Here is an 18,365-nt window from a genome sequence, read left to right as displayed (position 1 = left end):
AGTGAAGCGACGATGGGCGGATAAAGCGAGGGACCTGGTCGATATACATGAATGTGTCGATAGACAGTAAGAGCAGTACCTCTCTGTCAGTGACGAGTAGGAAGCCGTCAGGCAATGCGCATACAAACAAAGCGATCGGCGGGAATNTTCATACAAACAAAGTGANCCGCGTGCGTCATNATGGCTAATNTCGCTGCGCAGGAAAGGCGGGGCCACTCTNGCGGTTGCATATCTTGAATTGCTGATAGTCGCGTTGTATAGCGCCGCCAAAAGTCACATTTATTTATTTGATCAATTGGCGAAATGGGCGAGTCCAGTATTGCCAGTTCAATTTCTCATTGCCGGGATTTGTCTTCTGGGCCAGCTGACTCACCTGCTCGACTTGGGCTCCATCACACCGAGTCCGACATACTACTGCGACCATATGCCAGAGCAGTCAGTAATCGGTACTGCATCGTATCACTAGAGGAGACCCTCCGATCAAAGCGCTTCTCATACAGGCTACCGTCCTGAAGGAGCGCACTCGTCTATTCGCAGACCGCGGTGAGCCAGGCCGGCTCGGAGTCAGCCGCGTGAACATCTCATCAGTAACCAGCTTTTGTTTACTCCACAGCTTGCATGCGCAATCTCTTGCACTCGAAGAACACAATGTCATCTGTTTGCCAGTAATACATATGAGACAATGCCTGCGACGGTAGCATCGATCGGTAGTGTCCAGGGAAGAAGTGATCTTATCCATTATTGCATGTGTGCGAGCAATATGGAAAGCTGCCTTACTGGCCTGGTCTTGATCATAAGTCGCCATGGTGATGAATGCAGCGCTTCCGGCAGATCAGTGCGAGCAGTCNACCAGCCCTCAAGCAGAATCTCGGCGTCGCACGTAAGAGTGACACAGTGTGATGTCTGTGACACGGCGACGGACGCGTTGGAGACATGGTCTCAGGCTTTTCCGTGCGTGGTCATCTCTTCTTGCCAGCTATTCCCCTGCTGCAATTGACAATCTCGAGAGATTCACTGCCAGATGATCACCTGTCTCACGCTACTGCTTACGCTCTTCCAAGTTGTGTCGACTTCTGCTTCGCCGGCGCGGCTGTTTGGCCGGGATGACTATGGGCCATGGTTGCCAACACGCATAGCCGCAGATCATTGTCTCGATGTCGCTCTCAGCTTCAGAGTAGACCTTACGAACAACGTGCGTCTCGCATGATGGACCACAGAATGCTCAAAGGCTGCGTAGGTCTTGATTGCGGGCAATTTGCCGCCCGACGTACATTTGTCCTGGCACGAGACCAATCGTGACGACCGCGGTGGAGCAACGTACAAGCTCACTCGTACGCTACTTTGATCTTTCACTCGATCAGAATGAAGAATTGGGAGCAGTCGTTCGTGCGCTGGCTGTCATGGATGTAATTTTGCACCGCAAATACGGCTCTGACCGATTCTCTTTNTTCGAGGTGCCGAGTTGCAATGTCGGCATCAACTCCNTTGCGGTATGTAACCCGTGCTCGGGCTNGTCCGGGCTGATGCTTCGTGCAGATCGGCGATATGCATGCCANGTAGGCAGATTGAAGTCTTGGCTGCTGGGCTGACACCATATTACAACAGAGTCATAAGCGCCGGCATCGCAATTCCTGCTTACTAGTACATACTACCATGCATGTGCATCTTTGCTGCGCGGTACGTGGCATGCTACACGAAGAGATGCGATGCATTGCGTAACGCGTCACGCGACGGATATATCTGAGATAAGCTGGAGGGACTATCGGCTGTCCCTCACAGATTTTGTCTCCGTCAACACCTTCATCAGATGCCGTCGAGGGCAGAGCAGCTTGCATGGACACCGCTGAGAGGACTGATGACGTCTGCGCGAGATGATATAATCAACGAGGCCAGAGTACTATATGGACGGCTGTGTGCATGGACAGGCAAGGGCGCAGTCTACGAGCTGCCGGCTCGACTTTGCGGTAATAGTGTACTGCTAGCTGCAGTAGCTCTGCACATCGTCCAGCAAGGGTACGTCGAGATATCGACCAGGGAGACTCGCTCATGAGCAGCAGACAAATCGAGGCGACGCTTGATTCGGTAGCATATCACCGAGCAGCCAGTGTNACAGCTGCCAATTTCANATTAGCACTCGGCAAGTGCCAAAAAGCCGTTGATGATCANTCTGCAAAGATAACGAGTCCAGCGAGACGCACGTCACGAAAGATCAGTAGCGCTTCACCGAGCCGGTCAGCTCGCCCCGTCAGACGCAGCCAGAGCGAGAGTCCGAGCAAGGATGTTGCACGGCAGAAACTAATGAGGCCTGCGCCCGGGCAGGATCTTTCTGATGATGGCATCGCGTCAGCAAGTGAAGCCCGCACGGCCAAGACAAGGATACAATACAAAAAGAGAGGCACAATCGAGCCACAAACGCCAACAAAGAAGCCAAGACGTGCATTGGCAGACATACAAGCTAGTGCAGCTTTCGAAAAGGCTTCAGCTTCGGTCACTGATACTGGGACGGGCGTGGCCTCGCCATCGCTCAGCAGACCGTCGTCGGTTAGCGGGCGTCTGTCATCGACCACGCCGACGGCGAGCAGAGCGAAAGACAAGCAAGTGCCGCCAGTGGCCGATGTAACGGCCAAGTCAAATGCTCTCTTCACGCCTATCGACCACACGACTGCCTATCTCGATAGTGTCGACTGGACAAGCAAGCGTGTTATCGCCTTGAAAGAGCTAAATGCATGGGCGCAATAGAGCTTGTCGAGAGACACGCATGCATAGTGGAGTATCCGATCAAGACTGCCGTTGATGGACAGTGGCTGCAGGTGCGCTCAAACGCGAGAGATAGTCTCGCATCCACTGTTCTCTTGCTTCGGGTTCGTGATCAAAGGCGCGATAGCGTCTGTCAGACTGAAGCACCGAATGGATTGAATCTAGGTTGATAGTCGCTGCCATTGCCTTGAGGCTGACAGAAGCATCACCGGATTCTTCCACATTCACGAGATCGTCGTCGAGGATGCGCTTGACATCGCCTTCGTCTGCAGATTCTTTCGACATGCGACCCCAAAAGTCAACAAATGCGCTCTCGCCAAGCATGCGATCAAAGTCTGTGCGTGCCCGTGCTTGACGAAATTGTTGCCAGTCGCAAAACAAGTGCTCCAGCTTGTCTGCATCGCTGGATACTCGGGTAGCCAGTGGATGATCATAGATCTTGGGCAAGATGGACAAAAAGGGCGTATCGAGGAAAGGCGCGTTTTGCTCGAACAAAGTATGCAGCCCGTCCAGCCATTTGGCGTGAACTTCGGCGACGTGCGTGGACCATGCTCTGCGGCGCTCTTCTAGTGACAAGATACGGCAGCATTCCTCGTAGCGTTTGTCAAAGGTCATGGTCTCGACCGCTTCGGGCCAGCTGATCTGTACGCCGACTACGAGTCAGCATCGACAGCGAGAGGTGTCGCACTGACTCACGCTGGGATCTCGAATGTTGTCAATGAGGACGGCCTTGAAGCTGCGCTCGGCTTCCTCGGTGGCGAGCTTCTGTCGACTGGCATGTACGACTTGGTTTGTCTGAGCTTGATGCGCTTCGACCTCGTGCTGCCTTGCCAGCAGACTGGCTCGTGCACGCTCTGCTTTTGCTGCAGCACGTTCTTGTACAGATTCCAGCGGCGCTTCTGCCAGGCGCTGAAGATGCGCTTTGAATGAAGCTTCCCTTGTCGATGCAGACTTGATGGCGTCGTAGCGTGGGTCAACGCTGAGCCTCCCTTTGACCTGCGCGGCAAANGTCAGGCCGAGCCGACTGACGATCAAGTGACTTACGTCTACCCATTTTGACGCTGGCGTGAGGTCGGTCTGCTCGGTCAATAGCCTGTCAAATGCTTGCTGTGCCTGTTCTGCATCCGCCCGTTTCACTGCGCACTCGATCAGCTTCCATCGTAAAGAGGGCCAACAAAGAGCAGACATTCGCCGAGATCCTTGAGCCAGGATCGGAAAGCTTTCTCGCGCTCACGGTCATCTCTGCCGTAGTTGCGAAAGCGTACGTCAGTTTTGTGGTCCCGCCGAAAGTCGTCCCAATGTGTTCTCGTCGAGGTGACATGTGCGACGAGTAAGGCACGGTAAGCAGCGATGGGCTGAGAAGGACCATCAGCTCTACTAGGAGGCATCTACTTGCTCTTACATCTTGCTTCGGCGCCGCCCCCCGTGCGCGCTGTGCTCGTATCTTTTCCTTGCAAAAGTCGTCAAACAGCTCACGGCGTTCGCGAAGCTGCTTCACAGCTGGTCCACAGATCTTCAGATCTCCTGCGCGACTCAATGTAGCCGTGTACGCACCCTTGTAGCGAGGGTCGTTGACAAATTTGGGCAGCTCCATGTCCCAGGGGGCGAGAGGCGAGATGTCTGTCTCGGCGAGCATGGACTGCGCACCTATCAGACACTTTTCCAAGGAAGCATAGGATGACACACGCGAAAGAGTGCCTTGTTCTCGTCGCTGGAAAGCTCATCTGTCGCGCTAGCTGGGGGTGGTCCGAGCGAGGCGCCTTCATTCGCGTCCAGAGCTGCCAGTTCAGAGGCAACCTTTTGCTGACTTTCGATGTCCAGATCGGCAAGCGCGTGGACCCTCTTGCTCTTCTTGCTGACGCCAGGTGCTGTCTCATCCGGCGTTCGCTTCGCTGGCGGAGCAGTTGAGGTTGCAGTAGCTGAACGAGAAGTGGATGTAACGGGCTCTGTGATGGCTGTCAAAGGCGTGCCGTTGTATCTGGCTTCTTTCTCTTCAGCCTCTAGCCGAGCGACTTGTCCGCTGATCTCCTCCGGTGCCGTCCAAACAGACGTCTTGTGCTCAGAGTGCGTGTAAAAGACATTGCCAGCTGTCGTGACNATCCTCAGCCAAGGNGTGTCACCTATTGGCGTCTTCGTCAAGGGCTTTTCCTTCTTTCGCTTGACACGGTCTGGCTGTGCGACGGGTTGCGAGCTGCCCAGATGGAGTGGCTTGTCGGGCGTGACNGTTGGCAGCACAGAGACAGGACGAGTGTAGGTACTCTTCTTTGTCTCGGCGTTGTAGTAGTACGGCACGCCCTTGGGCGAGACATGCTCTGTCCAGCCAGGTGCCAGAGATTGCTTCCGATCTATCATGTCAGCTAGAGGCTGCTCAGGCGATGCTGTATGGTCAGACGCATCGGGCATCATGATTACGCATCAATCGCGTGCGAGATGACATCGTTGTCATGTTCACATCAACGAGCCGACGAGCATCGTAAGAGCACGCGTGAAGTAGAATCTATCTGCAATGACTACAAGCGTCTCGTGCCGCCATCTAAGCGAACGCGCCACGCTGTCTGCGGCAAGGCTGCAGGATTTCCGTGAGCAATTGATCTGGACAAGTTTTGACGACGCACCTTGTAGTCTCCGCGCGGCGGGCTGGATGAAGAAGAGTAGCAACAGTGTGCCTGCTAGGACGCAAAGACTGGAGACGATGAAGTAGCCGTCGCGATCGGTTTGGCATTCGCCCCCGAGGGCAGCGCATGCAGCTTTGCCATGATCCGAAACGCACTCGGTTGCTGCAATTTACCATGAGCATTCAAGTCCAGCACATCTAGATGAGAAGCACCTTTGACGAATATCTCGCCGTCTTCTTGCTTGACGTGGCAAGTCGCGACGGTGAAATAGTCGATACCTTGCAGCACGAAATAGCGTGGCCAGGTCCCGCCGAGATTGCTGACCGTGTTGAGCAACTACGACCTCATTAGGTTTGGCATTTCTTTTACTCGAGGACCTCACCGTCATGTACGTCCCTCCAATCAATGGGTCGGCAATCTGAGTGTGATAGGCATTGATTCCTACAAATTGCACAGTGCTACCACAAACGTCAGCTGAGAAGATACGCGCGCATAAGTCGCGTACCTTGCGAAGCTGCTTCCGACGGTGCAGCTGACGACAAGCAAGAAGAAAGTGGTCGAGATGGGCGGGTGCGGAAAGCTATGGACGAGTAGCATCGCAACAATGGCCATGCCCAATCTGGCCCACATGGCTGCTAGCCAAGGCTTAAGAGGTTGCTTGCCGGTCGACCACCGTGCTGCAAGGTAGCCAAAGATGATCTGAAACGGAAAGTCGCAGAGGACGGCCAGTGCCAGATCTTCTTTGCTGAGGCCTTTCTCGAGCAGTTTAAGGGATGTTGCGGCATCGTTGGTTGCGGTGCCTAGCTTGGCGACTAGATGGACGAGTACAAATGCTTGAACGTCTACTCGGTCCATGATTAGTATATCGATTCGTCAGACTTTCAGACGCACTTTTTAGCTTGCAGATGCTGTACATGATCTTGTAGACCTTTTTCGTGTCCATGTCCGGATCATCGGCCGCGACAGGATCCTGCAGAGCTCTTTAGCATGAGCGCGGCGCAAACGAAACAGCTGGTACCTCTTTTTGTATGAATGCGAGATAGGCTGTGACTGCGAAAAAGCCAAATGCCCAGAATTTCAGATAGGCTGCCAGGCTCAGGAGAGGGTAATCGAGCGGCGTCGATCGGAAATATTTGTTGCTGTCGACACGCATTAGCATATGCTCTCGCGCTTGTCAGCACACATGCCTGAAATCGAGGCTGTTGAACGCCAGAAAGACGGTGAACGACAAAAAGTAGCCTGTATTTAGACCGACTGTTTGCGCGGTCGACGCATACGAGAGGTTCTCCTTGGAGAGCAGCGTCAGTGCCCAGCCGTCTACAGCGATATCTGGTCTCTGGCGTGAGTTCGACGTGACGCTCTTGTGCGGGCTGCATACCTTGCGTGGCGGCAAAGAAGACGAGCAAGAAGAAAAGAGAGGTCAAGAGATTGACGTTTGGTACGTCGGCCTCGATAAGCTGCGACACATTGTTGCCCATCCAGTACAGTATCGCGCCGACGATGATCTGAACGGGCATGATCCAGCTCTTCCGCCTCCCAGTCTTGACATGAAAGATTGAATCGACGATCGGGCTCCAAAGCAGCTTTAGCGAGTAGGGATAGGTCGAAAGCGTGAAGACGCCTATCTGAGAGTACGACATCTTGGCTCTCAGTAGGTAGGGTATCGAGCCAAATGCCAATCCGACAGGAATGCCTTGAAGCAAATAAAGTGCGACCAAGAGCCCAAATGCTTGTCGATCCTTGACCGAAAGCTGAGTAATGCTGTGAGCACCGGCGTCTTCTTCGACTGGTTTCGCGACCAGACCATCCTTCTCCTCGGCGGACAGAAAGGTTTGGCTGCCGCTAGTACGGCGTAAGCGGCTGTTGGAATGATAGCTCGCACCATTTGTCATGCCATTGACGACGGTTTCCGAGATGCCAGACGAGGCTAGCAAGCCGGCCTCGCTGAGCTCAAGCTTGTCCTTCTCATCATCCTTGATAGACCTGCCACGAGGCCCTGTGGAACGTAGCATATCACTTTCCTCTGGCTTGCTGGCAGCAGCTCGTTGGCGCAAACGATCTGATGACCTGGCAGGCTTGAGCGTCGTTGCCGAAGAGTTTCCCGAGGCCGCACTGCCAGCTTTGTGCTCGCTTGATTGGCTAGAATGCTTGGCGTGACCGTTGGCTGTGTTGGCTACCATGCCGACTGCTTGTCGGCCGCCAGCTTGACTCGTGTGATGCACGCTTTGACTGATTTTGCAAGCTCGGGCCCCTGTGCGCAAAGTACGCAGATGAGATTTGTCTGCGTAACATTCATTCACCCGTTTACTCACGTGCTGCTATGAGGCTCTAGCCGCTTTCAGCAGAGCATGTAACGGCAGCCATGCGACCTTGATACGTTGCCACGTCGGAGGTGTGCGCGCAGGGACGCGAAATTTGAGGAAACAAATAGCGCAACAGTCCACTGCCACACGCCAGCGCGGTGACGTCGCCGCGTCGCCCTTGCCAGCGGTTGCTGACGATCGAGCCAACGCATGCTCCGTTTGTTGCGTTCCTATCAATCCCGACACTTTGCAACATCTTCTTCCAGGCTCAATATGGCTAGACATGAGCTCGCAAGCTTGTCCGATCTGCCCTCGGGCAGCATGAAGGCCTACGAATGGCCGACGTCGACAAAGGACAAGGAACGCAAGGTGTTGCTCGTCAATGTCAACGGCAAGGTGTCTGCTATCGCTCCAAAGTGCACCCACTACGGCGCTCCACTCGAGAAGGGCGTGCTCAGCGAGGGCGGCAGGATCGTGTGTCCCTGGCACGGGGCCTGCTTCAAGTCTGCCTCGGGAGATATCGAAGATGCTCCCGGTCTCGACTCGCTCGAAAGCTTCAAGGCGGAAGTCGAGGGCGACAAGATCTTTGTGACTGCAGATAATGCCGCGATAGATCGTAATAATCGCAAGCCAACCTTCAAGGCTACTGGCAGTAAAAGCAGCTGTAGCAAAGGTACAGTCATTGTTGGGGGTGGCTCTGGCGGTGCATTCTGCGCCGAGGGACTGCGAGAATATGGCTATCAGGATCCTGTCACGCTGATCACGATGGACAACTACATGCCAATCGATCGGACAAAGCTGTCCAAAGCGCTCATCGATGATCCTTCCAAGGTCGCGCTTCGTGATCAAGCCTTCTACGACTCGATAAATGTCAATGTGAAGCTAGGTACGAAGGCTGTCTCACTTGATCCTCGTCAGAAGTCCCTCAAGCTTGACAATGGCTCGGAGATCAGCTATGATAAGCTCGTCCTCGCAACGGGCGGTGCGGCCAAGAGGCTGCCTCTGGACGGTGTGAATCTGAAAAACATCTACACCCTACGAGATATCACTGACACAAAGGCGATCAATGCAAGTCTCGGCAACGACGAAAATATCAAGAAGAACCTGATCATCGTTGGTTCTAGCTTTATTGGAATGGAAGCCGCTGTCGCTACTGCAAAGCGTGCACATGTTACAGTCGTAGGACAAGAAAAGACGCCCTTTGAAAAGATTCTGGGACCTGAAGTCGGCGCCGGCATACAACACTACCACGAGAAGCAAGGGGTCAAGTTTGCGCTCGACAATGGCTTGTCGCATTTCGAGCCGTCGGAGAATGATAAAGAAGCAGTCGGTTCTGTCGTCCTTCAATCTGGCCAGAAGCTGCCTGCCGACCTTGTCATCCTCGGCGTTGGCGTGGGGCCGCGAACCGAGTTGCTCAAGCCCTACGTCGAGATCAACAAGGATGGCAGCGTGAGCACTGACGAGTTCCTGCAAGTCAAAGGTCTCGACGACATTTATGCCATCGGCGACATTGCAAACTATTTCGACGTCAAGCTCGGCTCGAATCATCGCATTGAGCATTGGAATACAGCCGGAAACCATGTGAGCATGTTTAGGTCCCTGGACGGGGCGTCCCTGATTCGCTCCTACAGGGTCGAGCAGTCGCCGAGACGTTGTCGGGAAACAAGCAGGCGTATTCGAAACAAGCCATCTTCTGGTCTGCTCAGGGTACTCAACTTCGCTATGTGGGCACGTCAGAAGCATCACAGTGGCAGGATGTGCTCGTCAAGGGCGATCCCGGGGAGCTCAAGTTTGTGGCCTACTACTTCAAGGATGACGCCGTGGTCGCCATCTGCACGATGCAAAATGATCCCATGGTGAGCTACGCAAGCGAGCTCCTGAGACTAGGCAAATTCCCGAGTGCAAAGGAGATCAAGGCGGGCAAGGATCCGCTGGAGATCAAGATAAAGCTATAAGAAGACGGCACACCAATATCCTGCATTATATGTCATCATCTCTGCGACCGTCGGCAGGACCGAAGCGAAAAGCGCCGTATGACTTCTGCTGCTCGTGCTCAATAGATAATTTTGCCCCTATCGCATCGCCAGCAATGCCAATCGAGAACAAGAGTGCTTTCACATGTGTCGCGTGTATTTGTGCTTGCTTGAAAGTGGGAGTCTTGAGCAAAGCGCGAACCTGCTGCTCGCGCACTGAACCGGACGATCCGATGATTGCGCGGGACAACTGGGCATCAAAGGTTGGCAAAGCCGATGCCACGCGTCCATTTGCTGTAAGTCCTGTGACGATGATGCTTATCTGTAGATCCCGGAGTGGCAGCAACAGAGAGCCCAGAGTCAGGAATGCTTGCGAATCCATGACATTCGGAAGCGCTAGCTGTATGATTGGCAGATGCGGGAGAGACATTGCTCGCAAGACCGCATGCTCAGCGACTGTTAGATGAGGTACTCGCACGTCAACATCTGCGCTGCCCAACATTGCTTGTATACGTTTGACCAGGTCATGAGTGCCGTCAGACACGCGGAGCTTAACGAGTGCACTCGAGCTTGCAAAGTCGGGCGAGACGAACAGAAGAGCGTGGGGATGGGTCTAAACAGGCATCAGCTGAGTCGATGCGGTAGGCAAGCTCCTGACTTTAGCAATCTCTGCGCCCGTATCCTCCCAGAGATCTCGCGTCCGCCGTCCGGCCTGGGGCGTCTCTGACGGCAGGAAATACACCGGGAGCCGCAACTGAAGCGGATTCTGGCGTCGTCTGACAGCATCTGCGACGACGCTTTGGACAGGACTTGCTGCTTCATCGTGCTGGACTTCACTCATCGCTTGATGATCAAATTGCGGCACATAGTCAGTGTTATGGTGAAGACTGTGCGAACGATGCCACACTGAGCTGAGAGGAGCCCGACTCTTTTGCGTCGTGCTGAGATAGACAGCAATGATGCCCATAGCTGCGCCGAGAAGCAGGCTACGCGGCTGCAGGCCTAAGACCATCTCGAGCCGGCAGCGAGCGGCTGATTTCGTCGGCGACTGTAATAGCGCGACGGACGAGCGTGACCAGGCTAGCCTGTCAAGCGTTATGCCGCCCAAGGCGAGACAGTATGTCTACAGACCGAAACGAGACAACTACTCTGCCATCTGTCGCTGCTCGCGCGGCTTCGGCAACCGTCAGAGCAAGCTCAATTGTACAAATCGTGCGCATGCCTCTCCCACGGCAGGTCCTGCCCAGACAAACAATGCTTCCGTCTGATCATCTGCCTTACGCAGCCCACGGGGCGCCCACGAAAGCGTGCACGTTCAGAGCTGTCATCTGGCAGGCACCTCGAGGGTGTGAGCCTCGACAACGAGCCAGCGGTTATTGACGATACAATCACGTACGTTGCTCGTGCGTGCAACAGCCCAATTTGTCTGACCTCTTGTCGCAGGGATTTCCTCTTTGATCGTGGCATCCTTTCCGGTGCAGGCCCTGCGCTCAAATTTGGACGTGACCATGCTCCTGGCGACGGTCGTGAGCTTAGTCTTGAGGACATTGTCGACCTGGTCGGTCGACAGTCTAAAGGGCGTGTACAGAAGCTCACGCCCTGCTGCAGCTCTACAATCAGAGCATCACCCTCGAGAGCGCAGTCACACGTATGCTTGAGTAAGCTCACTGCATGCTCGTCAGGTTGCCTGCTGACTTTCCTGGCAGTCGCGTCTTTCCCGAAGAAGCCGACAGAGCACGAGCGTGAGCTTGCACGATCTGTCAGAATGGCATGACCTCGCTGACCTTCAGGTATAGTGCCGTCCAATCGTATATGGCCATGTTCGAGCCTTCGAGCGCCTTCGAGCTCGCTTTCACGGACCGCTACGCTGTCACGCAAATGTTGCGCGAATCTTTGATTGATGGCAAATTGGGATTGACTGTCTTGGCCCGACGCGATTTTGCCGAGGGCGAGATCATCCCTGGCCTGGACGGACCAGTCTTTCCTCATGATCCTAATCTGCATAATGATTTCTCAACTGCAAGTTCTGTTTTTATTCCCGTTTCCTCTACTGACACGGAAACTCAAGTTCTACGATACTTCTCGTCAGCGCGAAATGGGATTGTGCGGTCCAGCCCGACTGGTGAACGTAAGCATGCAAAGAAAGTGCACATCATCTCACTGATACATCTGCAGCATGACTGTAACAACAACGTTCGGTTCGTACGCTTGGAAGGCGGTCGCATTGGCTTCCGAGCGACACGTCCCATCGCCAATGGCGAAGAGATCCTCACGACCTATGGCCCATCGAGCTTCGGCGCCAACAACGTGGGCTGTTGCTGTCAGACATGCGAGCTGTATGTCATCTCTTTGCTCTCACAGCGACCGGTGATGACCGTGATGACAGTGCGAACAAAGGCGCCTACGAAGGCCTCAACAAGTTTGGTCTCTCAGATCTGATCCGACGCCGCGAGAAGCTTTGGCCTGGCGCGGACGACATGGACCTGACCTTTACGACGCCGGTGAGACTAGCACTGTATGTACGCGCAGACACTACACAGCCGATGCCTCAGCCGACAGCATTTCCGGCACCTGCAACCGCCGGTGGTGGACCCCTGCCAACTGTCGATCTGAGCGTTCCATCTGATCTCGAAGTCAAAGCTGCGCTCATGGTCGATGAGAGTAACCTTGCTCCAGAGCTACGTGCTCTACCGATGACAGCGCCCTCTCCTGCCAGCTATGCACTGTTGTAGATGCGTGTACGTGCTCTTAAAGCGAGATCAACGCGACGCGCGATAGACCGAAGAGCGCGATGACGTATCTTCTGCACACATTTCCGCCCAAGACCTGCAGCCTAGCAAGCTTGTGGGAGCATGCCGAGCGACGTGCGACCAGAGCGGCGGTATTATGCAGGGCTGTCGGAAGATCTTCCCCCTTCGCATTGGCAGAAGCGTGTACGAAGGTGAGCATGCATGCAGCAGAATCAATGACGAGCTAAAGATTCGCTCAGCATCACTTGGGCGTACTACACGATTGTGATGGGCACAGGAGCATTAGCGTTTCTACTCTACGAGATCCCATGGCGCTTTCAGGGCCTCATTGTCCTGGGTGACATCGTCTTTGTAATCAATCTAATCTTCTTCGTCGTCATCACTGCCGGACTGATCCTGCGATTTGCGCTCTTCCCCGGAGCTTTCAAAGTCTGCCATCTCTCCTTCTTCTCGGAGATACACTGAGCGTCTCGAGCTGTCAGAATTCTATGTTGCATCCATTCGAATCCTCCTTCGTGCCCTGTTTGCCGCTGGCGATGGCAAACATAATCGCAGAAATGCAAGACTACGGGACCAGACACACCGGTTTCTGGCTCATCAAAACCGGCGAAGTCCTCTTCTGGGTCTATCTGTCAGTCGCACTCACGATCTGCTTCATCATCCCTCCGTTGCAATATACTGTGCAACGTCATCCTTTCTCACAATTTTCGCCTCTTTGGATGATGCCAGCGCTCTGCGTCGTGTTTTCAGGCGCACTCGCATCAACCGTTTCCACCGACTTGCCGCCATACTCCAGCGTCAGTGTTCTGACGACGAGCTTCATCACTATGGGCCTGGGCCTGATCGTCGCCATTTTATATACAGCGGGTTTCATAACACGACTCCTTGTCCATGGCCAAGTCCCTGCTGCGCAAATACCCACGCTGTTCATCACCGTAGGACCATTTGCCTGGACCGCTTACGGTTTACTCGCGGTCGGGACACGTATCGAGACTGTATATCCAATGCTGCAGCCACCGCCTTTTGCAATGTCTGCCATGTCTGGGCCTGTCATCTCACTCGCCGCGTTATTGCTGGCAATGTTATTGTACGGGTTCAGCTGGTGGGTGGTCATGACAAGCCTAGTGCAATTCGTCTATAGCGCTTTCAAGGGAGATCTTCCCATCAGCATTGCTGCTTGGTCGACTACGTTTCCACTTGCCGGTACGTGAGGCCCGATGCGAGGTCATTCCGCCTAACGCTCGCTCAGGACATATCAACGCTACCTTTCAGCTTGGGCAGAGGCTAGATTCGCGCTTCATCAAGAATACAGGTCGGTGTATTCCTCTTTGCAGCAACCTCAATGGCTCACTGTGCCGCAGGCATCGTTCTATTCTTCCTGTGGCTCGTCTTCTACTTTTGGGCGCTAGTCAGCACCGTATTCGGCATCTGGCAGGGCAAGATGCTCGTCGAAGGCGCAGAACACAACGCGCCTACGCCGACATTCGACGGTGATTACCTTGCAGAGCGCGAGAGCAAGCAAGAAGCATAGCATTGTACAGCACATTATGGCAGAGCAACCATCCGCAGAGTATGCTGGCACAGGCAATAGCAGGGCTTCATTGCATTCAGTACATTGCTTCTGATGTTGTATATTTTGCAGACTGTAGATCAGAGAGTGGCCACAACATGTCATACGAGAGCAATCGCTCCATGTCTGCGATATCCATCTGAAGCGACACTTCAACGCCGTCGCTATACCATCTCCGCTTGACATCGAGTGTGGCAAGTCCCCGGGACTCGATGATCTGTATGCACTCATCCATCTCAGGGAACCACGCTTGCACACCAACAGGCTGTGCGGCGATCCGGGAATAACCCCGCAGCAATTCAGATACAGCCATAGAGTCAAGATCGTATATCGGTCACCCAGGAACGCGATCCAGACGTGCTGCATTGCTGATTCAAACGCCGAAGTATATATGGAGCACAACGCCAATTGCTACTCGGTCGAATTGCGTGACGGTCTGGCGGATACATAGAACTGCTATACCGGCCACAGTACAGGGATCTCGTGTGGATATACTGGCATTGGCATGCATGAGCGGGCTGATGGGGAAGTCGAGAGGAAGGCTGAGTCTCGGTCGACAATCAAGAGGTATACACATGTCGCTTTGACCGCGTTGATGGACCTGACCTCCTGCGTGTGCCATGGCAGCCCGTATGTGGGCTAGCAAGGCGTCAAGACGAGTGATGCAGACTCCCGAGAAGGCGTTGTTCCAGATTGCTTAATCTGTTATGCTGTAAAGTGCAGAAGCTCCCGCAAGCATGTTGCTTCATATCGAGTGTTTCAAGGCATTTGGTCAGCTGAGCTTACATCTAGGCCGCCATTGGGGCTTTTGTCGTAGTCGTCATTGATTCGCAGCCTTTGGGCGCACCGGATGTCGAGTTCCACCAGTCTATGCACGCCATCGGCAGCTCAAGTGAGCGTTGTAGCGTCGCTACAGCTGCTCGAGGTGCATTGATATTGCCTGTTGCTTTCGCGTCAAACTCGTCCAGCGCAGAGGCGCTGCCACCGAAATATGATATATCTTCGCTTGCAAGCCTCGCTGTGCATTGCGGACCACCTATGCATAAAGGTGGGCAGGGTACAAGCTTCGCCAAGATAGTGTACCAGGAAGAGACCGAGCGTCCAGGCACCGTCGGCAAGCAGCGCAATCTGGACAAAGTGATGCTGGTCGGGCTATTTCATGAATGGCAGTCGGCGCGAGCTCGGTCTCGCTTAGGAGCTCTTGCAGGGGTGATAGTGTTCTGTGCGTGCCGTGACGGGAGGAGGAGACACTCTGAGCGGACAAGAGCTCAGGCAACGTATAATGTGGATCTGCTAGCCATGTCCGACGCCAAGACGTTTGTGTTTTGATTTGGCATGAAGGTCATGTGACGTCGTGACAAGTCGCGAGCGTAAAACTGGCGCGCACGGCGAAGCCAACTGGACATGACGCCCAAGGTCTTGCTGATAGCCGATGCGGGACTGAAGGGCATCGAGTAGTCAGCAGCAGTCAATGGAATCAGTCAGCGGCCTCCGCACACGTCTGCAGATCCAGTGCTGAAAATTTGCGCAATGCAGCCATTGGGAGCGTTGCAACAGCGGCGGCAGCAACGCTTGGCCAAGAGCGAGCGCAAGCCATCCTTGACAGAACAAAGACGCCCATCAGGACCGCCCGAAAGTTCATCGAATCGTCGGTCCAGCCAGAACTTTGCAACTTCGCCGTTGAGCAGCCGTCCCGCAACGCTGGATGATTGCGCCGACGAGCAGTCAGCATCGGAGCAGGAGCCTGTCGACGAATCTACCGACAGTCTGATGGCCCTCAACACAGCGTACAACATGCGTATCGGCCCTGACCTCGTCGCCGAGCCAGACATGAGCGATCTGATCCGTCGCAACAATCTTGTCAGTACTAACGCCGCATCGACGCAGGCAACGCCAACAGGCAGCTTGCGATCGATCTTAAAATCCAAGGTTGCTCTTCCCGACGCATCGCCCCTGCGTGCTCCGCCTCCACATCCACATATCAGACAGCTATTCGATGTCGGTGTACACGCAGGACCCGAGCAAGTGCGATCGCGACAAGTCACATTTTCGTCTTCCACTGAAGGTTTGGCTGGCATCTCGGACGACTCATTTGACGAATTAGATGGTCGACTCGAGGATCATCAGCAAGAATCGTCTCCTGACAAACGAAATATGGGCTATGAACGTCACGTCCTCATCTCGCCGGCAACAAGCCCGATCAAAACTGGCATTACAGGCTCACCTTGTTCACCTCTTCCTGCCCTACCAGAACAAATGGGCTTCTTGACGGCTTCGTCAGTCAGCCTCGTCTCTCTGACAGAGGACAACTCGCAACTGCTTGATACGACCGAGCCGGTGCTGCGTGCCTGGGATGAGACAGTGTCAGATCTGGGCGCATCTGATATTGTGTCGAGTCAGCCATTTCATGAGCAGATGAAAAAGACGCCTTGTGCTATCAGGCGCGACTCAGGAGATTTCTCGACACCAGCCAGCGTATACACGACGCCCTCAAGCCAACTCGGCATGTCTGCAGTAAACGCGAGGAGCCCATTCGTGTGCACATCGCCCTTTTCGAACCTCAAAACTCGTCTGTTCGACCATCGCACTTACCAGCGCGAGCTTCATTCGGGCATCCTTGAAGCCCAGCAGCGAGAGCTAGCCGCCAAAGACGTCCTCATCGATCGGCTCCGTGGTGATGCCGCAGAAGCTCGTCAAGCTCTAAACGCTCTAGCAACGACGCCAGCTAATCAAAAGGACTCGCAGCCTCTAAGCCAGCAGCTCGATCGGCTCTTGCTGCATGTCATTGACAGTGCAGACCGATCCGACGAGACTGATGCAACGAATGATGCCTTGCGATGGGAACTGGCCAATCGTGAGAGCGACCTTCGCGATCAAGCAATCCGTAACCAATTGCTCAGCTACAACGGTGTCGATCTCCATGACAGGCTTTCACGTCACGAACAGCAAGCGAGCGTCCATGTGCAGCTCATTTCCGATCTTGAGGCGCTCAATGCCGAACAGGAATGCATGATCAGAGACTTGCAGATCAGGCAGAGCACACCTGAAGCAGCACCCACAAGCTCTGTAGAGAAGCAGCTTGACGAGGCTCGACAAGACCTTGTAAAGGCAACAGAAGAGATTGCCATTCTCAAACAGAACGAAAATGCACACCAGGCGACTCAACTCGTCAAAGATCAGCAGATTTATACGCTCGAAGCAACGCAGACGTCACTTTTGCACGACATGGAGCAAGCGCAGCAGATTCATGCGCATCTCGTGGTCGCGCATTCCGAGGTGATGCGAGAGCTTGCCGCTGCTACCCAGGCGCTCATGCAACAATCAACGGACCAACAGGCGACGATGACGAAGATCAGTGACCTGGAGATCGCTCTTACCCAATCTCAGGCCGCCTTTGCTAAATCAGACGCGATGCTGTCACAGCTGCAAGACGAGCAGAAGCTGCAGCGCAATGAAGCCGAACAAATCCGAGCAGGCCACCGAGAAGAGGCATTGATCTCGCAAGCCGCGCTGCGAGACGCCGAGATTGTGAACAGCGAACTCAGAGAGCAGCACCGGCAACTTCTGGCGAGACACGAGGGCACGCAAACCGAGCTCAACAATAGACTCGGCGATGAGGAAGCGACTGCTGCTCTTGCGACGAAGTACGAGGTCTTGCAGCGCGCACAGATCAGCGCTGCGCGGGACTATCAAGAACGAGAAGCTATCTGGCAGGAGAGGTTGGCAGGCTTACAGGCGGAAGTAGAGCAGCATACTCGTAGCATTCGACAGATGCGCGTACAGTCTGCCGAGCACGATAGTGAGTCTATCTGGCTATGCATACTGAATTGCTCATTTGGCGCATTAGTGCAAATCACCAAACTCGCAAAGTCAAAAGCGAAGCTCAAGGACGAGGTCGCCTACCTCAACATCGCTCTTGAGGCCAGTACGCGTCTTTCCGTTTCATGCTGTACTAATTGCGCCGCATATAGGCAAAGCAGATGGACGTGGAGCAGCGCAAGAGACAGGATAAAGTCCGACAGCTACAGATGCAGGATGCATTCCAACAAGCCGGACTTGTACTGCCAGCTCGGCTCATCGACACAAGTACTCATCGACGCGCGCTGACTCTTGGCGCAAGCACGAGTGTCTCTGAGGATACCTGGACGGCAATGTCCATCTCGCAGACAGGGGGCATCTTTTCTTCGCCAACCTCGGCCATCGCGAAGCGACGAGTTGCGACACGTCGACCCGCAGCCACGCCCGCGCGCAAAGAGGAACATCTTCGCGCTGTCAGCAACACTGCTCCCAGCAAAGTCATCAAAGAGCTTCCTCGTCGTCGAGGAGATGTCAGCGGTCAACGTCGAGCAGAACCGCTGTCGCCTCTGAACGTCTGAGATCTGGACAGATCTGTTCTT

At 54.4% G+C, this 18,365-nt stretch overlaps 10 protein-coding genes across 10 annotated transcripts; 6 read left to right on the top strand and 4 right to left on the bottom strand.

Annotated features, from left to right (window-relative positions):
- Nucleotides 1–320: 320 nt before the first annotated feature.
- Nucleotides 321–913, bottom strand: L969DRAFT_186036 (uncharacterized protein). Its single transcript, XM_014716010.1, has one exon. The coding sequence runs from the start codon at nt 803–805 to the stop codon at nt 437–439; it is 369 nt and encodes a 122-aa protein (XP_014571496.1). The 5' UTR covers nt 806–913; the 3' UTR covers nt 321–436.
- Nucleotides 846–1,664, top strand: L969DRAFT_84832 (uncharacterized protein). Its single transcript, XM_014716009.1, has 5 exons — nt 846–1,192; nt 1,238–1,331; nt 1,381–1,490; nt 1,537–1,556; nt 1,606–1,664. The coding sequence occupies exons 1-5, from the start codon at nt 1,022–1,024 to the stop codon at nt 1,640–1,642; spliced, it is 432 nt and encodes a 143-aa protein (XP_014571495.1). The 5' UTR covers nt 846–1,021; the 3' UTR covers nt 1,643–1,664.
- Nucleotides 1,665–1,744: 80 nt separating this feature from the next.
- On the top strand, nt 1,745–2,156 carry L969DRAFT_84828 (uncharacterized protein). The gene has a single exon (XM_014716008.1). It carries the CDS (start codon nt 1,808–1,810, stop codon nt 2,048–2,050), a length of 243 nt encoding a protein of 80 aa, XP_014571494.1. The 5' UTR covers nt 1,745–1,807; the 3' UTR covers nt 2,051–2,156.
- A 622-nt stretch (nt 2,157–2,778) lies between these two features.
- On the bottom strand, nt 2,779–5,160 carry L969DRAFT_92357 (uncharacterized protein; the record flags this gene model as incomplete). Its single annotated transcript, XM_014716007.1, has 8 exons — nt 2,779–3,399; nt 3,454–3,753; nt 3,802–3,893; nt 3,944–4,112; nt 4,160–4,257; nt 4,312–4,396; nt 4,444–4,844; nt 4,878–5,160. 8 exons carry the CDS (start codon nt 5,158–5,160, stop codon nt 2,779–2,781), a joined length of 2,049 nt encoding a protein of 682 aa, XP_014571493.1.
- A 79-nt stretch (nt 5,161–5,239) lies between these two features.
- Nucleotides 5,240–7,752, bottom strand: L969DRAFT_84827 (uncharacterized protein). The gene is made up of 10 exons (XM_014716006.1): nt 7,685–7,752; nt 6,751–7,623; nt 6,560–6,701; nt 6,391–6,511; nt 6,264–6,342; nt 5,878–6,214; nt 5,755–5,830; nt 5,585–5,708; nt 5,373–5,534; nt 5,240–5,323 (listed from the first exon to the last, which is right to left on the bottom strand). Exons 2-10 carry the CDS (start codon nt 7,550–7,552, stop codon nt 5,268–5,270), a joined length of 1,899 nt encoding a protein of 632 aa, XP_014571492.1. The 5' UTR covers nt 7,553–7,623; nt 7,685–7,752; the 3' UTR covers nt 5,240–5,267.
- A 244-nt stretch (nt 7,753–7,996) lies between these two features.
- Nucleotides 7,997–9,630, top strand: L969DRAFT_43950 (uncharacterized protein; the record flags this gene model as incomplete). Its single annotated transcript, XM_014716005.1, has 2 exons — nt 7,997–9,256; nt 9,307–9,630. The coding sequence occupies 2 exons, from the start codon at nt 7,997–7,999 to the stop codon at nt 9,628–9,630; spliced, it is 1,584 nt and encodes a 527-aa protein (XP_014571491.1).
- Nucleotides 9,596–10,865, bottom strand: L969DRAFT_185938 (uncharacterized protein). The gene is made up of 2 exons (XM_014716004.1): nt 10,307–10,865; nt 9,596–10,261 (listed from the first exon to the last, which is right to left on the bottom strand). Exons 1-2 carry the CDS (start codon nt 10,658–10,660, stop codon nt 9,656–9,658), a joined length of 960 nt encoding a protein of 319 aa, XP_014571490.1. The 5' UTR covers nt 10,661–10,865; the 3' UTR covers nt 9,596–9,655.
- L969DRAFT_84823 (uncharacterized protein) lies at nt 10,715–12,127 on the top strand. Its single transcript, XM_014716003.1, has 8 exons — nt 10,715–10,880; nt 10,934–11,040; nt 11,092–11,206; nt 11,257–11,306; nt 11,355–11,390; nt 11,445–11,667; nt 11,717–11,776; nt 11,824–12,127. Exons 1-8 carry the CDS (start codon nt 10,746–10,748, stop codon nt 12,085–12,087), a joined length of 990 nt encoding a protein of 329 aa, XP_014571489.1. The 5' UTR covers nt 10,715–10,745; the 3' UTR covers nt 12,088–12,127.
- Nucleotides 12,128–12,403: 276 nt separating this feature from the next.
- Nucleotides 12,404–14,060, top strand: L969DRAFT_84821 (uncharacterized protein). The gene is made up of 5 exons (XM_014716002.1): nt 12,404–12,589; nt 12,638–12,827; nt 12,881–13,601; nt 13,648–13,710; nt 13,760–14,060. The coding sequence occupies exons 1-5, from the start codon at nt 12,501–12,503 to the stop codon at nt 13,927–13,929; spliced, it is 1,233 nt and encodes a 410-aa protein (XP_014571488.1). The 5' UTR covers nt 12,404–12,500; the 3' UTR covers nt 13,930–14,060.
- Nucleotides 14,061–15,498: 1,438 nt separating this feature from the next.
- On the top strand, nt 15,499–18,344 carry L969DRAFT_43505 (uncharacterized protein; the record flags this gene model as incomplete). Its single annotated transcript, XM_014716001.1, has 3 exons — nt 15,499–17,767; nt 17,816–17,907; nt 17,940–18,344. 3 exons carry the CDS (start codon nt 15,499–15,501, stop codon nt 18,342–18,344), a joined length of 2,766 nt encoding a protein of 921 aa, XP_014571487.1.
- Nucleotides 18,345–18,365: the final 21 nt, after the last annotated feature.

This window comes from Mixia osmundae (genome assembly GCF_000708205.1).
Source record: "Mixia osmundae IAM 14324 unplaced genomic scaffold scaffold_1, whole genome shotgun sequence".
In the NCBI taxonomy this organism is placed as follows: Eukaryota; Fungi; Basidiomycota; class Mixiomycetes; order Mixiales; family Mixiaceae; genus Mixia; species Mixia osmundae.
This window is presented reverse-complemented; position numbering and strand designations above follow the sequence as displayed.